Source organism: Theropithecus gelada, chromosome 12 (assembly GCF_003255815.1).
Source record: "Theropithecus gelada isolate Dixy chromosome 12, Tgel_1.0, whole genome shotgun sequence".
In the NCBI taxonomy this organism is placed as follows: domain Eukaryota; kingdom Metazoa; phylum Chordata; class Mammalia; order Primates; family Cercopithecidae; genus Theropithecus; species Theropithecus gelada.
This window is the reverse complement of record NC_037680.1, coordinates 56,139,386-56,156,031: the sequence shown is the minus strand read 5'-3', so window position 1 is coordinate 56,156,031 and position 16,646 is coordinate 56,139,386. Positions and strand designations below refer to the sequence as shown.

General features: G+C 36.4%; 1 protein-coding gene across 9 annotated transcripts in view; it reads left to right on the top strand.

Moving 5' to 3' along the window:
• Window positions 1–16,646, top strand: part of ZNF385B (zinc finger protein 385B) — a 422,701-nt gene that overhangs the window by 102,686 nt on the left and 303,369 nt on the right. For 2 of the 9 annotated variants that reach the window (XM_025404511.1, XM_025404506.1), the window contains exon 1: window positions 12,348–13,145. The exons of 5 other annotated variants lie outside the window; for them this stretch is intronic. Coding sequence is in view for 1 of the 4 variants with exons in the window: in XM_025404500.1 (XP_025260285.1) it covers window positions 13,008–13,145 (138 nt within the window). In the remaining 3 variants the exon portion in view is untranslated. Of the gene's footprint in view, window positions 1–12,347; window positions 13,146–13,191; window positions 13,394–16,646 lie in introns of those variants that run through there. 2 more of the 9 variants (XM_025404500.1, XM_025404508.1) reach the window with 2 other exon arrangements.

The following is a 16,646-nucleotide window of genomic DNA, read 5'->3' as shown; positions in this document are numbered from 1 at the left end:
AAATATGGTACATAATAAACTACCTGTAGTAGGGTTCTCCAGAGAAGCAGAACCTGTAGGAGAAAGGAATTAGCTCACACAATTATGGAGGCCTCTAATTTTCAAGATCTGTAGGATATCTAGAGACTCAGGACAGCCAATGGTGTCATTCTAGCCTAAGTTCAAAAAACATGAGATTCAGAAGATTTGATGGTGTAGTTCTAGCCTGAGGGCTGGCTGACTCAAGACCCAAGAGGAGCTAATGTTTCAATTTGAGTCTGAAGGCAGGGAAAAAAAAAACTAATGTCACAGGTGGAAGGCAGTCAGGCAGGAAGAAATACCCAGAATAATGTGTAACCAAATATCTGAACATCCAGTGACCCAGTCAAGTTGACACATAAAATTAATCGTTACATTATCATTTTCTTCATTAGCTTTTTAAATCATATTTGATGACTGAAACAAATTATAATCATCTGATGCTAAAAACTGTGATATTTGAAAGTAGGGATGTTAAATGCTGATACCAGTAAATTGTCTGCCATAAGTCACATACATATATCATTATAATATTAATGGCAACCACTATGTTTGTATACAGAGATACAACCAAAATATAAATAAATAAAAATGGAGTCCTAAAAAGTGTTCAAGTAAGCCACAGGACAGAAAGAAGAGAGAAACAGAGGACCAAGAGCCAAAGGAAAAAACAGAAAGCAAATAATAAAATGTCAGACTTAAAGGCTAACATCAATAATTACTTTAAATGTAAATAGCCTCAATAAACCAATCCAAAGAAAAAGTGCATTAAAAAAAAATAACCCAACTATATGCTGCTTACAAGAAACTCACTTCAAAATCAATAAGAGGTATGCTGAAAGTAAAAGGATGGAAAATAATATATCATGCAAACAGTAATTTAAAAAATAAAGGCAGGGGTAGCTATATTAATGTCTGATGAAGTAGGGAGTAAAGAAATTTACTAGAGACAGAGCAAGACATTATGTACTGATAAAATGTTCAACTCACCAGGAAGACATAATGATCCTAAATGTCCATACACCAGACAGGAGAGCCTCAAAACACATGAAGCAATAACTGATAGAGCAGAAAAAAGAAATGAATAAATTTACAATTGCAGTTGGGGACCCACTCTCAGCAACTGATAGGGTTATTAAACAAAATAAGCAAGAATTTAGAAGGTCTGAACAATACAATCAGCTAACATGATCTAATTAATTTATATTGAACTCTACTTAATAACAGTAGAACACTTTTTTCCCCAAGTGTCTATACAACTATTCACAAAGGTAGACCATATATTGAACCATAACACAAACCTTAATGCATCTGAAGGAACTGTAATCATATACAATATTTTCTCTGACCATAATGAAATCAAGTAGAAATTAGTAGTAGAAAAACAACAGGAAAATTAAACAACGTATCTCTTAGGTAATCTATGAATCAAAGAAGAAGTCTCAAAGCAAAAACTAGATGAAAATGAAAGCACAACATAGTAAAGTATGTGGGATGAAGCTAAAGCAGTGCAGAGCTGGAAATTTATGGCCTTAAATGCTTATATTTGAAATGAAAAGAAGTTCTCAAGTAAGTTCCCAACCAAGAAGCCAGAAAAGAATAGAAAAACCAAACCACAAGCAAGTGGAAGGAAGTAATAAAGACCTACACCAACAATCTGTGAACTTGAAAATAGGAAAGCGACAGAAGAAAAGTCCATAAAGCAAAAAGCGTGTTCTTTAATAAAAGCAGTGAAATTTGCAAGCTTTTAGCAAGACTGATGAGGACAAGAAAGGAGATACCAATGAGATACATGATATTATGACAGAACTTGCAGCAATTAAAAATATAATAAGCAAATATTAAAAACTTGTATTCATAAATGTGACAAGTGAGAAGGATGAACCAGTCCTTCAGAAACCATAAATAACTAAAATTCAACTAAAATAAACATACACTATCTGGGCTGGGTGTGGTGGCTCATGCCTGTAATCCCAGCACTTTAGGAGGCCAAGGTGGGCAGATCACTTGAGGTCAGGTGTTTAGACCAGCCTGGACAACATGGTGAAACCCTGTCTCTACTAAAAATACAAAAATTAACCTGTTGTGGTGACATGTGCCTGTAATCCCAGCTATTCTGGAGATTGAGACAGGAGAATCGCCTGAACCCCAGAGGCATAGGTTGTGGTGAGCTAAGATCATGCCATTGCATTCCAGCCTGGGAGACAGACCAAGACTCCATCTCAAAAATAAATAAACCTAAATATAAATTTAAAGGTAGAAAATCTGAATAGACCTATAGCCATCAAATAAGCTGAATTTATCATTACAAAGCACTTGAAAAACAAATTTCTGGATTCATATGGTTTCAGTGGAGAATTCTACCAAAGATTTTTTAAATTGACACCAATTTTATACAGTTGCTTTCAGAAAATAGAAGAAGAGGAAACACTTCCCAACGTAGTTTATGAGGCTAGTATTATCCTAATACCCGAATCAGACAACACATCATTTTTAAAAACCCTACAGAATAGTATATCATAAACTTAGAGTAAAAAATTCTCAACAGAATATAAGCAAATTGAATCCAGCAATGTATGAAAAGAATTGTATACCATAACTAAGTGGGATTTATTCCAGGTATGTAAAACTGGCTCACCATTTAAAAATTAATAATCTACCACCTGGGCACGGTGGCTCACGCCTGCAATCCTAGCACTTTGGGAGGCCGAAGTGGGCAGATCATCTGAGGTCAGCAGTTCGAGACCAGCCTGGCCAACATGGCAAAACCCCATCTCTACTAAAAATATTAAAAAATTAGCTGAGCATAGTAGTGTGTGCCTGTAATCCCAGCTACTTAGGAGGCTGAGGCAGGAGAATCACTTGAACCTGGGAGGTAGAGGTTGCGGTGAACTGAGATCACGCCACTGCACTCCAGCCTGGGCAACAGAGCAGGACTCCATGTCTAAAAAAAAAAAAAAATTAATCTACTATATCAACAAGTTAAAGAAGAGAACTCACATGATCACATCCATTAATGCAGTAAAAGCATTCGAGAAAACCCAACGCACATTTTCAGCAAGCTAGAAATAAAGGGAAACTACCTTGATTTAATAGAAGTGTCTAAACAAAGTCTACAGGTAACAGCATACTTAATGTGAAAGACTGAATGTTTTTCTTCTAAGACCAAGACCGGGGGAAGGATGTCCACTCTCAATTCTCTTATTCATCATGGTGCTGGAAGTTCTAGCCACTATATTAAGGCAAGAAAAACAAATAAAAATAAAAGCCTGTAATCTCAGTACTTTGAGAGACTGAGGAAAGAAGATCACTTGAGCCTAGGAGTTCAAGACCAACCTGGGAAACACAACCTGTCTCTCTAAAAAAAAGAGAAAGCCAGGCATGGTGGTGCACACCTGTAGTCCCAGCTACTCAGGAGGCTGTGGTGGGAGGATTCTTGGGCTCAAGAGGTCAAGGCTGCAGTGAGCTGCAATCACACCACTGTACTCCCAACTGGGTGATAGAGTGAGGCCCTGTCTCAAAAAAAAAAAAAAAACAAAAAACAAAAAACCCCACATATTATATTTATATACTAAAAATGAACATATGGAAATCAAAATTTTAAAATGCAATATCATTTATAATCACTTCCCAATACAATGAAATACTTAGATATACACTTTAAAAAACGTGCAGGATCTATATGCTGAAAATTACAAAATGCTGAGAAAAGAAATTGAAGACCTACATAAATGGACAGACATACCATGTGTTTAGCAAATCAGGATTAGAAAACTCAACAAGATTAAGATGCCAGTTCTCCTTAAACTGATCTATAATTTTCATGCAATTTCTATCAAAATCTCAGCAATTTCTTTTTGTAGACATAGACAAGATTATGCTAACATTTATATGAAAAAGCACAGACCTTTTAGCTAGTATAGCTGCTAGCTAAAACTTGACGAAGAAGAAAAAAGGAGGGATCTCTCTACCCAATATTGAGGTTTACTATATATTAAAGTAATCAAGACAGTAGTTTTATTGGAGACAGAGAGAGAGAGAAAGAGAGAGAGAGAGAGATGAAAAAGACTAGAGAACCCAGGCATAGATCCACACACACATACTCAACTGATTTTTTGATAAAGGTACGAAAGCAAGTCAATGGAGGAAGAATACCTTTTCAAGTCCTGGGGTAATTGAACAGCTGTAGGCCACAAAACAAACAAACTTAGGCCTAAATCTGACATCATATAAAAAGATTAACTCAAAATGAATTATAGATTTAAATGTAAAAACATAAAAATTTAAAACTTCTGGTGGCTGCCCCAGAATTCCTGGACTTGTGGCTGCATCACTCTAGTCTCCGCTTCTGTTTTCACGACATCTTCTGCTCTGTATGTCTATGTCTTTTCTTCAGATCTCCTTTCTCCTTATCTCATAACGATGCTTGCTATTGGGTTTAGAGCTCACCTGCATAGTCCTGGATTGTTTCCTCATCTCAAGATTCCTAACAATCACATCTGCAATGAGACTTTTTGCAAAAAAAGATAGCACTCACAGGTTCTAAGGATTTGACACGGATATCTTTTGGGGGTGACTTGTTAAACTGTGGTACATCTGTGCTAAGGAATACGACTCAACAATAAAAAGGAGTGAACCCTTGATACACGCAACAACTTGGATGGATCTTCAGGGAATTATACTGAGTGGAAAAAGCCAGTCCCCAAAGGTTACATACTGTATGGATTCCATTTATACAACATTTTTGAAATAGCAAAATTGTAGAAGTAGAGGACAAATTAGTGGTTGGTAAGGGACAGGGGTGAGTTTCAAGAAGGAAGTAGATATGGGTACAAAACTGCAACATGAGAGACCCCTGGTGGGGGATACATGAATCTACACAGGTCACACACACACACACACACACACACACACACAAATACAAGTAATACCGGGGAAATCTGAATAAGATTTGTACATCAGATCAATGTCAATATCCTGATTACACTATTATTCTATAACTTTAAAAATTTTTTACTGTGGGTAGAAGCTGGGCAAGGTGTTCAAGAAAACTCCATTATTTCTTACAATTGCATGTGGATCTCTGATTATCATGATAAAAATTTAAGTTAAAAATTTTAATAAAGATGACCACCTAAACCCCCCAGTTTTCTATTGGCATAATTAGAGATAATAGGAAACAGAACCTTGGGGATTTTTCTTATTTTAAATATTACGAAGTTCCTATTTTACAGAGATTAATAAAACAATATCTTAAGTATCAAGAGAAAATAAATATTTAAATAATTGAATTGCAATATGGTATGCTAAGAACAATGGCAGATCTACAAATAACGTAGATGTGGCACACAAAAAGGAATGATTAACTTTTTGGAGGTGAGGGAAGACTTCCCAGAGGAAGTGATCTTTGAGATGAGTATTCAAAGATGAGTTTCAAATTATTCAAGAAAAAACATTCCAGGTATAGGCAACGGCAACACAGATGCATGTAGGAACAAACTATAAATAGTTTCTTATTATTGGAGTGAAGTACGATTTGGGGGGAAAGAGGAAGATCCCTTTGCAAAGGTAGAAAGGAATCAGAACAGGAAAAACAGTCTTCTGGTCCTGTGGGAACAGAGGTACAGGGAAAACAGCTGCAAAGACATAGATAAGAAAGTCACAGGTAGTTGCTGGAATTCAGAGCTAAGTTGTCCTGAGTTCTCGCTGTCACTCTGGTTTATGTTAACTAGGAGCCTCCGCATCAGTTCCAGACATTTCACTTAGATATTGCTTCCCCAGGATACCACACAATTGCAGAGCTTATTTTTTCCATGACCCATCCACAGCTTCCCAAGTCCAGATAAAACTGACCATATTAGTTCTCTATGAAGGGTGGCTAGTGACTGACATCCTACCCTCTGCTATCCATTCTCATTTAAGATTAAAATTTTAAGACGTAAAAAAAAAAAGTTAGTCAAGCAAAGAGAATAGAGAAAAGTGATCCAAAGGGAATGAAGAGAATGCTCAAAATCTCAACCTGAGGAAAAACTTGGTGTGTCTAAAAACCTGAGATATGGCTGAAACTGAGTAAGGCAATTACTGATAGAAGAAAACAAGAGAATTTTGGAAAGGTAGGCAGAAGCTTTCAGAAAAAATTTTAAAGCAATGTGTTATTTTAATTGTGATTCTGTGGGTCAGAAATGTGGGCTGGGCTCAGCTAGGTGGTTCTTGTGCTGAACTCATGGGTGGACCCCTGTGGAGCTGCAGGCTGCTACAGAATAACTGGGTTAGATGGTTTTAGAGGGCTTTGTACATGTATCTAGCAGTTGCTGCTGGCTGTAGGCTGGGTAATTCTCACCAGTAGACTCCTCCTCAAGGAGATTAGGCCAGGCTTTGTTACTCAGCAGTCACAGAGCAGTGTTGCAAGACAACAAGAACAGCAGCTGCAACTTACTGCATTCTTTTGGTCAGAGCTAGTCACAAGGTGCTATGGTTTGAATGTTTGTGTTTCTCTAAAATTCATACATTAGAACTTAAGCCCCAACGTGACAGTCTGAAGAGGTGGTGCCTTTGAGAGGTGATTAGGCCATGAGGGTGCCACCATTATGAATGGGACTAGTGCTCTTATGAAAGAGGCTTCAAGAGCTGCCTGCTCCTTCTGCTTTTCCACCAAGTGAGGACACAGCGTTGGTTTCCTCTGGAGGATGCAGCAACAAGGCGTCATCTTAGAAGGAGAGAGCAAGCACTTACCAGACACCAAATCTGCTGATACCTTGATCTTGGACTTCTCAGCCTTCAGAACTGTGATAAATAAATTTTTATTATTTAAAAAATCACGTCAGTCTGTGGTATTCTCTTACAGGAGCAGCAATGGCCTAAGACACAACGCCAGCTGAAATTCAAGGGGTGGAAAAATACGCTCTGCCTCTTGATTCAAGAAGTGGCATCTTTTATTTGGCCTTAGAAATTTTAAACTGAGCTTGAGTAGATTTTAAAGTCAGGATGCTTGGGATTGGGGAGAAGATAAGGGTGATAAAACCTGGGTATTTTGCAGCAGGAAGTGGAGTAGTAGTTTGGACGTGGGAATAGACAGTGGGATTGGAAAATGGGTTGTCAGTTGCAGTGTTATATATAATTTTATTTTATTTTTTTGGCTGCTATAGTCTGTGCTGTTCTTTGACACCCCCAGGATCCTCAGTTATTGTTTCTCCCCTCCCTCTTAAAGATTTGTTAATGTCATTCCTATTCTACATTCAAGAAACGGTTATTGGTATTAAATGGTTTCTGGGGTCAGGACACTAATGATAGATATTATAACTCTTAAAATATGTGTGTGGGGTTTTAAATATATAGGCCAGATTTATCACATTGTATCTCATGCATATTTAAAATGTTAAATTTATCCTCAAATGTGTTTTCCCAGACATGTTTGAAGAACTTTAAAAATTAAACTTGAAAACACGATACCAAGAATTACCACAAGATGGTGCCATGAGTATATTGAAAGTATGATAGTTTCTTCATTCCTTTGCCCACATCAACATTCTGATGCAACTTATTAGTGAGTAAGGAAAGCAAAGAAATACCACACCAAGGAGTGAGGATGTGTGGACATGCATGTGGGGGCAAGAGCATGCTCATTTGATAGACTTTCTGAGCAGCTTGTATGCGTTAGGCAGAATGTATAGGGGAGACATGGCAGGGGTTGGGGAGGTTGGGTGTTTGGAAGGGGGAAGAGCAAGAGAGATCTTTCTTTAGTTTTCAGGAATAAAAATTACTACTTAAATATATTAATATTGCTCTATGTCTGGAAAAGTCTCCATTTTAAGAGATATTAGGAATGAACATAAATGTTAAATGATGCAATCTTAGGTTTGTATGACAGATTTAGAGATAAGGCTAGAATTCATCAGTACGATAATGATTTTACCTTTTCAGTAGAAACACATAGTTTCAAATGCTTGCTTTTACTTAATTTTTGATGAATCAATTTGCCATTTATCATTCAACCAAGAAATCTGACTCTGCAAAATATAATTACCATGGTGAATGTAACAAATCATTGAGTTTCTGTCAGTAAGTGCACTAGATAAGTAAATCATTTCAGTGTGAGGTAGGTGGGTTAAATTATTTACAATATACTTATTTCTTTAAACCTCTTAATTAGTAAGTTCAGAAAATTCCTTTCATAGAATAATTATTATACAATCCATGTATTGGATAGAGCCCATATGACTTATGGTTTTTAATGAAGGGACAGACTTAGAGGGGGAAAAGGCCTTGGTCAAAATATGTCAAATTGCACCTTTGAAAACAGGGCATCTGCTTTTCTTTGTGTATGTCCCAGGTCCTTATAAGAATACTCAGGAATTGTCTCTTACTTGTAGTACTTCAGACCCAGTGACGATACATATAGTAGAAGGAATACTGATACACTTTTCTGATTCGTTGTCTTACTCAGAATTGATCACTGTTTAGTTTCCAAGTATTTTACAAAATCCTGACTCTATTTTTCAAAGCAAGGATAAGAGTTGGTACCCTTTATCTGTTCTCCCCAGATAAATTTAATTGAGATTGATATTGTAGGGCTTATTGAGATTGAAGTTCCTTGGGAATGAGAGTAGAGAAATTTGGAAATAGGATCAAGTCTCAAGTTACAATTCTAACCACTTCCTGACGCACAAATGCTTTGAATTTGAGACGGAGCTCTAGCTATCTTCAATGGTGTCAGAAATCTAAAACTACACCTGACGTAGACTTGAAAAAGTCATTATAGAACATCTCCATATTCTGTACTTGTGGTTAAAAACTGTCAGACATGGGTGTGGATTATACAAGGGTGTGAATTAAGTACAGAACTCTAAGGGATTGACACATAAAAGAGTTTGAATGGAACTTTGATAAAATGGTTAAAAGGGGTGGTTGGCCCTTTTTTGGTGATGGACAGATTGTCTTTTTCTTAAAGAATGCTTTTGAATATAAACTTTTACATATTGTATCTATTAAAAGATAAGAATTGCTTAACATCAAGTCTTGGTTTTTAGATTTTGAAAACCAAATACAGCTTTCAGTGTGGAAACTGAGTCTTAGACAATCACGGCAAGTGTTTACATGTCTGAATGATTTAAATCATCAAAGGCGTATTTAAAACCTTGGTGTCTGCCTGGAATAGAAGTGTTACCCATTTTAAACTAATCTAGGGAGAAGGTTTTCAGCAGTGAGCCAAGCCCAGTGGTAATTAGTGAGTTCAATTTCCACTGAGGGATGAATGTATTTTCACCTGGACTGACCAACTTTCTTCACACAGACATTTGACTTTCACATCTTAACAGTGTCACAGCCAAGGAGGCTGTTGGACAGGGTTCTGGGTTAGACATCCCTGTGGAATGTTACAGCTGACTGTGAGGTTGGTGTATGTCCTTGGCACTAAACAGTTTTTCTCGAGCTGTGAAACACATTTGCTCTTCTGATTACATGGAGTTTGGAGATGGTGGAAGGGCTGGATAATTGTACTTTTTAATGGGCCGAGTGTGCTGGCACTCACAAATAATGTTAACCCACTTCATTTAAAGAGCTTGTGCTCTGGTGAACCTGGAATCCAGAGACTCTTGTCCTGTAGACACTGGGTATTTATCTATTATTTTATGAACTTGACGTAAAATGTATAGGGAGCTTTTTTTAAAATCATAGCCCCGAAGTGTTACTCATCTTATAGGATAGTAAGTTACTTTTAGAAGCTGCTATAACTCCATCAAACCATCGGGGCACCATTTTGATTGCTAAAAAAGGAGAATTCACCGAATTATGTTGTATTGTCAAAAAAATAAATGCAGTTTCCTTCTTCACATAGAAAATGACTTTGTGATTGTATTCTAGATACTAAGAGCCACACATTGCAGTTTAGTTTGTTCAGTGAGTAGAAAGACCACCCTTCACATAAATGCCTCCTGGACACTTCCCCAGTGCAGATCTAGGCCCAAAAGGCACCCAGGAAATGCTCTTTGAAGACTGAATGTTCTATAGACCCAAAGTCTTATCTTAAGTGTAGTGTCAATGCTCTGCTATATTAAAGTTCTTTAATGTGCTTAAAGAAAAGTGTTTATTTGGGAAACGTACTCATAAGAAAGACTCCAAGCAAATGCAATATATTGTTGTTTTTTGAGAACATTTGTTTTTAAAATGGATTTTAAAATTAAACAGTTGACTCTTGATGACAGAAAATATTGCTACTTTTTTCTAAAACTGATTTTAAAGAACCTCTAATGCAAGTAGTTTATAGCATATACAAATAAAACAGAAATCTTTACTTCATAAGGCAAAGCTTATTTTTTTGTTTGTTTCTGACAGTGCCACATGCACTGTATAACATTATGGATATTTTGCTTTTGGGTACAATGAGAAGAGGGTGAGATAACCAAATGTTTTGCCTCACTCTGAAGATACATTCATCCTTTTAAAATTTCCTTTTGAAAATTGAGGTAGGTTGCTAAAAAATATTTATGTCAAGTGCCTTTCACACTAGTGAGTATAGAGTTTAGGTGATCAATGAGTACTATTATTACTATTTTTTTTTTTGATTCAGTAATTCTGAGTGGCTTCTTCTTGCCTTTGTTTTCCATGTCCTAGTTTTGTCATCGTGCATTATTGCCACATTTCTGCTCTGCTTTGTGTCTCAGTCTTACTAGCACCTTCCCTCATATTTTTGCCCATCCGTTAAAGTAACACTACCCTCCAAATTTCTTGCCTAAGCAAGAGAACACCTGCTTAGGTACCATTTCCCAATCCATAACTTCCCAGCAGTTTAAGTAAACATTTATACGGTCCACAGTCTCTTACCTGCAATTCCTGAAATCCAAGAAGCAATGAAAACTGGAAGATTTTGTAATTCATGTTGATGGGAAAACGTGACATGAACTAATGTGAACTTAAATTATAGCATTTATTTATCCCAACGAGTATGGATATGCACACATTTTGCTATAGAATGTTAATGTATCTGATTATAGAGTTGTTGCCCCAGACCTCAATGTGGCATTATATAACATCTGCCACTGGAGGCATTATATAATTCCTGGCATATGTAGAGTATTACCTTTCTAAAATCTGAAAACATTTGATTTCTGAAATGCATCAAGCACTAAGGGTTTTAGATAAAGGATTGGCCTATAATCAAATATCCCGGTTTAATTTTAAACTTTTATCTTATTACTAAGGAACTTCATGTGTGGTAATAATAAAATGATTTTTAGGCATACAATCTCTCATAAACTATTCCTATGACTGTTTTCTAAGGAAAGTTTATGTGTGTGGTGGGTGAGCCAGAGAGGACAGAAGAGAAAGGACACTGAACAATTGCAAAGTCAGTGATGCCCAATGCTATTTCTCATAATACATTCAATTGTTGCCCTAGGGGCTTCAGGAGACACAAAACAAATGGAATTCAGGTGGCAAAAGTGACTGTGAGGGGCAAGTGTGTTCAATGGTGTACATATAGATATACGTACACACTTATGTGCACATCCACTCATGTGTCTAATCTGTCTCCAAGCAAGGGCATCTAACCAGCAGCCCGTAAGGAGTCAACTTTCCATATGGGGACATAGTGAGAATACCCATGAGAGTGATGTGTTTAATGTTGCTCCAGAATGCTGTGTTACGTAAATGTGTGCTGCTTAGGTTTACACGGATGTTTCATATTGTAGACACTTCTAAATGTGTCATCTCAGAGCTGGTAGGATTACTAGAACTGAACCCAGTCATTTATAGGAGGTCCTCAAATCAGGAATTGCCTTTACTGAATTCTAATTTGTTTGGCCTTCAGAGTCTCAATGAGAACCTAAAACCCTTTTTAAAAAATTGAATAGAACCTTAAATGTGTTGTCAATGTTGCCTCCTAGGAATTTCTTCCAGTTTATTTTTGTGATTTCTAATAAACGTTTTATTTCTTTTTTGCTTTGCAGTTTGCATGCGCATGTCAAAGCTGTATATTTTGTAATCTCAAATCACTGCTACTGCTTTCTGGGGTATATGTATTTCTGGGGTATATCTAATACTGCTTTCTGACCTTGTGTCTTCTAAAGATTATGTCCAGTAGCTCTTGCATCTTATATTTTAGTAACAAAAGAGGAAGGATGATAAAAAGCGAAGGTATAAATTTGGGGGTAGTTGGGATAAAAATACATGGGTTTAATGAACTATAGATTTTTCAAAATAATGAGCAAAGATTATAGTGTTAAAAATATCTGTCTTGCATGTTTATTGTTACACAGAATCGATTTAAATCTTTATTGTTTATGAAATTGTCTTAGAGTAAAATTGATGGTATTTTGTCCTGGTGCTAGCATAGCATCGCACATTTTTAACTATCACCATTATTTTAATTTAGAGATGGGCACTTAGGAGTTAAAGGATGTTTGATTTGCCCTTTAATGGATATCTGTGTCAAATATATGGAATTATTTTTGTTATAATTGTAATAGTCTCCCGTGATTTCATTTGTCTAGAGCAAAGTCCCAGGAACCTACAGCTATTTTGATTTATGCAGCCTTTATAAGTCCTTATAATATAGACTACTGATTTCTTCCCTGTATCCTGCTCATTGTTGAAAAGCCAGAGCTATTTTTAACATTTACACAATTTCAATAGATGATTCTTCATTCCATGAGGTTTGGTGCTAAATCTGTGGAGACTTTCATAATCATATCCTTTTTGTGGTTTGCTTGAATTTGATCACAGTGGCTGATTTCATGCATTGATAATGAAGGCTTAGGTTGCCTGTTTCTCAGCATAAATCCACCTCAGACTTGTACGTTGACAGTGCTTCTGGTTTCAGCATGCATGGAGATATAGAATTGAAATTGCTCTGCTTTCTTTACAAATGACTCAGAGTGTGCTTGTCCTTCCCTAAAATGTTGCCAGCGTGTAAAGGATTTTCAATGAGCAGTGCAATAAGCCAGCAACTGGGAAGGCTTGGAGCGGCACTGATATAACGTGGTGCTGTCACACAGATAATCAGGGCTGGAGCCAAGTCTCGGTAGCGCTGTGCATTACGCTGGTCACATACTGGAAGTTTTGTTTATCTAACTTGGTTGCTCTTGAAGCTGGCGAGAGCCCTGCCAGGATGTGGAGTGGACTTCCTAGCAGAGGTGAGCATTTTTATTCTAAAACTTGGATGCTGGGGTCTGGGATGTCAGTAACAGATTCTTTCGTACGTTGTGCTGAATCCTGTGGAGTCATCAATTGTGTTTACCACATCGTACTGACACACCTGAAGGAGGAAAACCGAAGAGCAAAATATATGATTCTCTAATTTTGTTGCGAAGTAACTCCTTGAATGGGTGTGATAAGCAGCCCTTTCTTTCTGTGCTAGCTGTTTGCCGAGGACATCTTACCAGTAGGTGACTTCCTTTGCATTTTAAACATTCTGAACAAGTCAGTGATATTATGCAATTGCTACCATTACTGAAAGAAGGTAATTAGAAGTGTTATTATGTGTTTCAGATGTATTTAAAAGGCTATAAACTAAGTGTACTTTGTAGAATCTTTGACATGAAAAACAGATAGGAGGAGACAAGTCATGCTTCGAGATAAGAAAGTAAGTGATGTGGATTACATACTGGAGTTGACACCTTGTTAAGCTCGACATTATTAATAATTAAAAGTTATGACCAGTCATGCACTGGAAAACCAACAGTAATTAATTTCTAGTGACGGTGTGCCGAATGAGAACGGGAGGAAATTAGCAGTATTTCTTCATGAAGTGTGTTTTTATTAGCTGAGATGTTTTAAAGGCAGCAGATTTTATCATTTAAATATACATAAAGTACCTGCACTGACCTGGAGAGGTTAAATTACTAGGTCATCATGCTTGGAAAGGTTTGATGTAGGCTTGTAAGTATATGGTATTTGAAAGCCAACTAGATAAGGGCAGGCACAAAGTTAGCCTCCAAGTAGATGGAGTGCTATTGCTTTGGCTTGGCTAAACTCTAATTCCTATGTTTCTAAGCATGAATGGAGTGTGAGGGTTATAATGTATTACATAGCGTTATGCTTATTAAGTGTCTGTTTAGTACATTAGGTTGGCAGGGGAATCTATTTTTCTTTGATTGGAAGCAGCTAGCATGGCACATGGGGGGTGTGTGTGTGTATGTGTATGTGTTTTTCCTACTATATTTATTTGAGGCAGCTGTTTCACAGCTTTCAGCTTTGAAGTTATAGCTAAGTGTGTATTTGTTTGATAGAAGACTCGAGAACCTCTTTTACTGCCAGTACACGTAAAGCTTGGCTAAGCAGACACATCAGGAGCAAACCATTTGTGTTCGCCAATCTGTCTCGGCAAGTCCCAGGGCCACTATCTTGCTAGAAGCCACGGTGTGCTTTGGAAAGCATGAAATTAGTTTTATACTGAGCACATGGTTTCTCATTTAGCAGCTCTTTTTATGGTAATGGTCAATTTATGGTTCACTGCCAGGATTTTGGTGTACTGTCAAAACTGATAGCTTCTGCTAAGGCGTCTCTATGAAGGTTTAAAAAAAAAAGAAAAGTGGAGAGATGGGAAGAACCTAATTAGACCCTCAAGAATAGACTCTTACCTTCAACCTTATCTACTCTCTAGATGCATTGGCATTTCTCTCAAGTTCCTTTATATTGTTTAATCCAGGACCTATTAAAGTTGCTAATATCTGCCACTTTGTCCTTTGCTAACATGTGACATTGAAATAGTTATGTTCTGAAATGCGAAGTATTTATTTTTTGCAATACATTTGTAGAAAACCACTCTATTAATGTTAGCCATATTGTGCAATTCATCACTACACTTATCTGCTTGTCTGATAATGCATCCTAGAGCACTGTTGGAGAGAGGGAAAGGCTTTAATACATCTTATAATTGATATAAGCTATTCGTACTTAGTTGTACATGTATATGCTATGAGTAGGGTGAGTTAAATAATAAAATTAAAACAGCCTGTAGATACATTAGAAATTTGACCCAAAAAAGTGCCTTCTTTCATGCAGTGGTCTCATTTAGAAAAGCAAAAGCTGTCAAATGCTAAAATGATACTAATATTAAATACAGTTTTTGTGTGTTTCCACAGAATAAAAATGAAATGCATTTGTCAATGTGCTAAGAATGCTTTCCCTAGCCTTCTCTTTCTATCAGAAGATAACCCTGGTTGAAAGTTGTGCTGGTCATAATGCATTTTGAAATAGAGGTGATCAAAATTACCAGGACGTTTAGTGGAGTATTTATTTTTGTGCTGATTCTTTGCACTGTGGTAATGAATATGCAGGTGGAATAGAGTACATATTGGGATGGTGCTAATATACTTTTTCCCTCATGGGGTCTTGACAGTGGAACTGAAAACACTTCATGAATCTTGAATTTCATGATTTTTTCTTGTTAATTATTAGATCTTTTCCTAGGTTAAGTGATTACACATGTGAAGAGTCAAGATAAAATATTATTGAAATACAGGGTGTAATATGTGCCATTGTAATTAGAAAACAATTTTGTGTTTTTAGATGAAGCAAAATGTGAAACTTTTTTTTCTTCTGTTCTTTTGGGACTGTTATGTCACAAATCATCATCGGATTGTCAGGGGGACTCAATTTTAGATTTTGACTTACAAATAAATATCTTGTATTTATTAGTTCCCCAAAGCCCATGAAACAAATTGGATTCGTGGGTTGAGAATTAGAAAGTTAGAGGGCATTGACGTTTTCTCTTTGAAATTCCTGATGATGTAACATGTTTAGTAAGTGAAAACCTTTTAAAAAAAGTTTTAGAATGTTAGAATTCTCTTAGAATGGTGACATTTGTCATATTACCTAGAGCATAGGACATTCACTCAGAGGAAATAAGGGATGAATTCGGCATATCTGCCTGAAGTCTTAGTAGCAATTTCTCCTTCAGAAGTAGTAGGATTTAGGAAATCGTGAGGATATAAATCTCAGTGATTTGCCTGCATCTTTTCACTTTTGTGTTAAGGTATAGCATCTTCAGTTGTTCTTCAGCAGATTTTAAAAATGATTAGTTACAAAAAATAGCAGATATAAACCTGTTTTAGCTGAGAAACATGATTGCAAAATGAAAGTACTGTTCCAATTTGGCTTTCCTGATTGTATACATCCAACAATAATTTGGGCAATTTATAGAGTTTGTAGTTTCTTTTGAGGTATATTGCTAAGATGAGTATACTTTAGTTGAGAAAGTGGCTTCTTACCTTAAAGCTTTATTTACTTTCAGTCTTTTCACTTACTTTTTTTCCTACTTCCTATTAATAAATTAAGAACATCAAGTTTTAGGGTTTCCAGATTTAGCACATAAAAATATAGAACTTTGAGTTAAATTTGAATTTTAGCTAAAACAATAAATAATATTTTTAGTATATATCCAATGCAATATTTGAGACATACTTAATATTGAAAATTGTTAGTTGTTTAGCCGAAATTCAACTTGGACTAAGTGTCCTGTATTTCATCTGGAAACTCTACCTACTTTCTAAATAAGAAAGTGAGTCTCCAGTAATGGCCTAGAAAATTGGTTTTACCAATGCCAAAATGGAGGCTCCACATGCCTGTAAAAGTGATCAGTTTTAACTGTTAGGGTGGATGTCTGAAAACTCCTAGGGAAAGAAAGTTGCTAT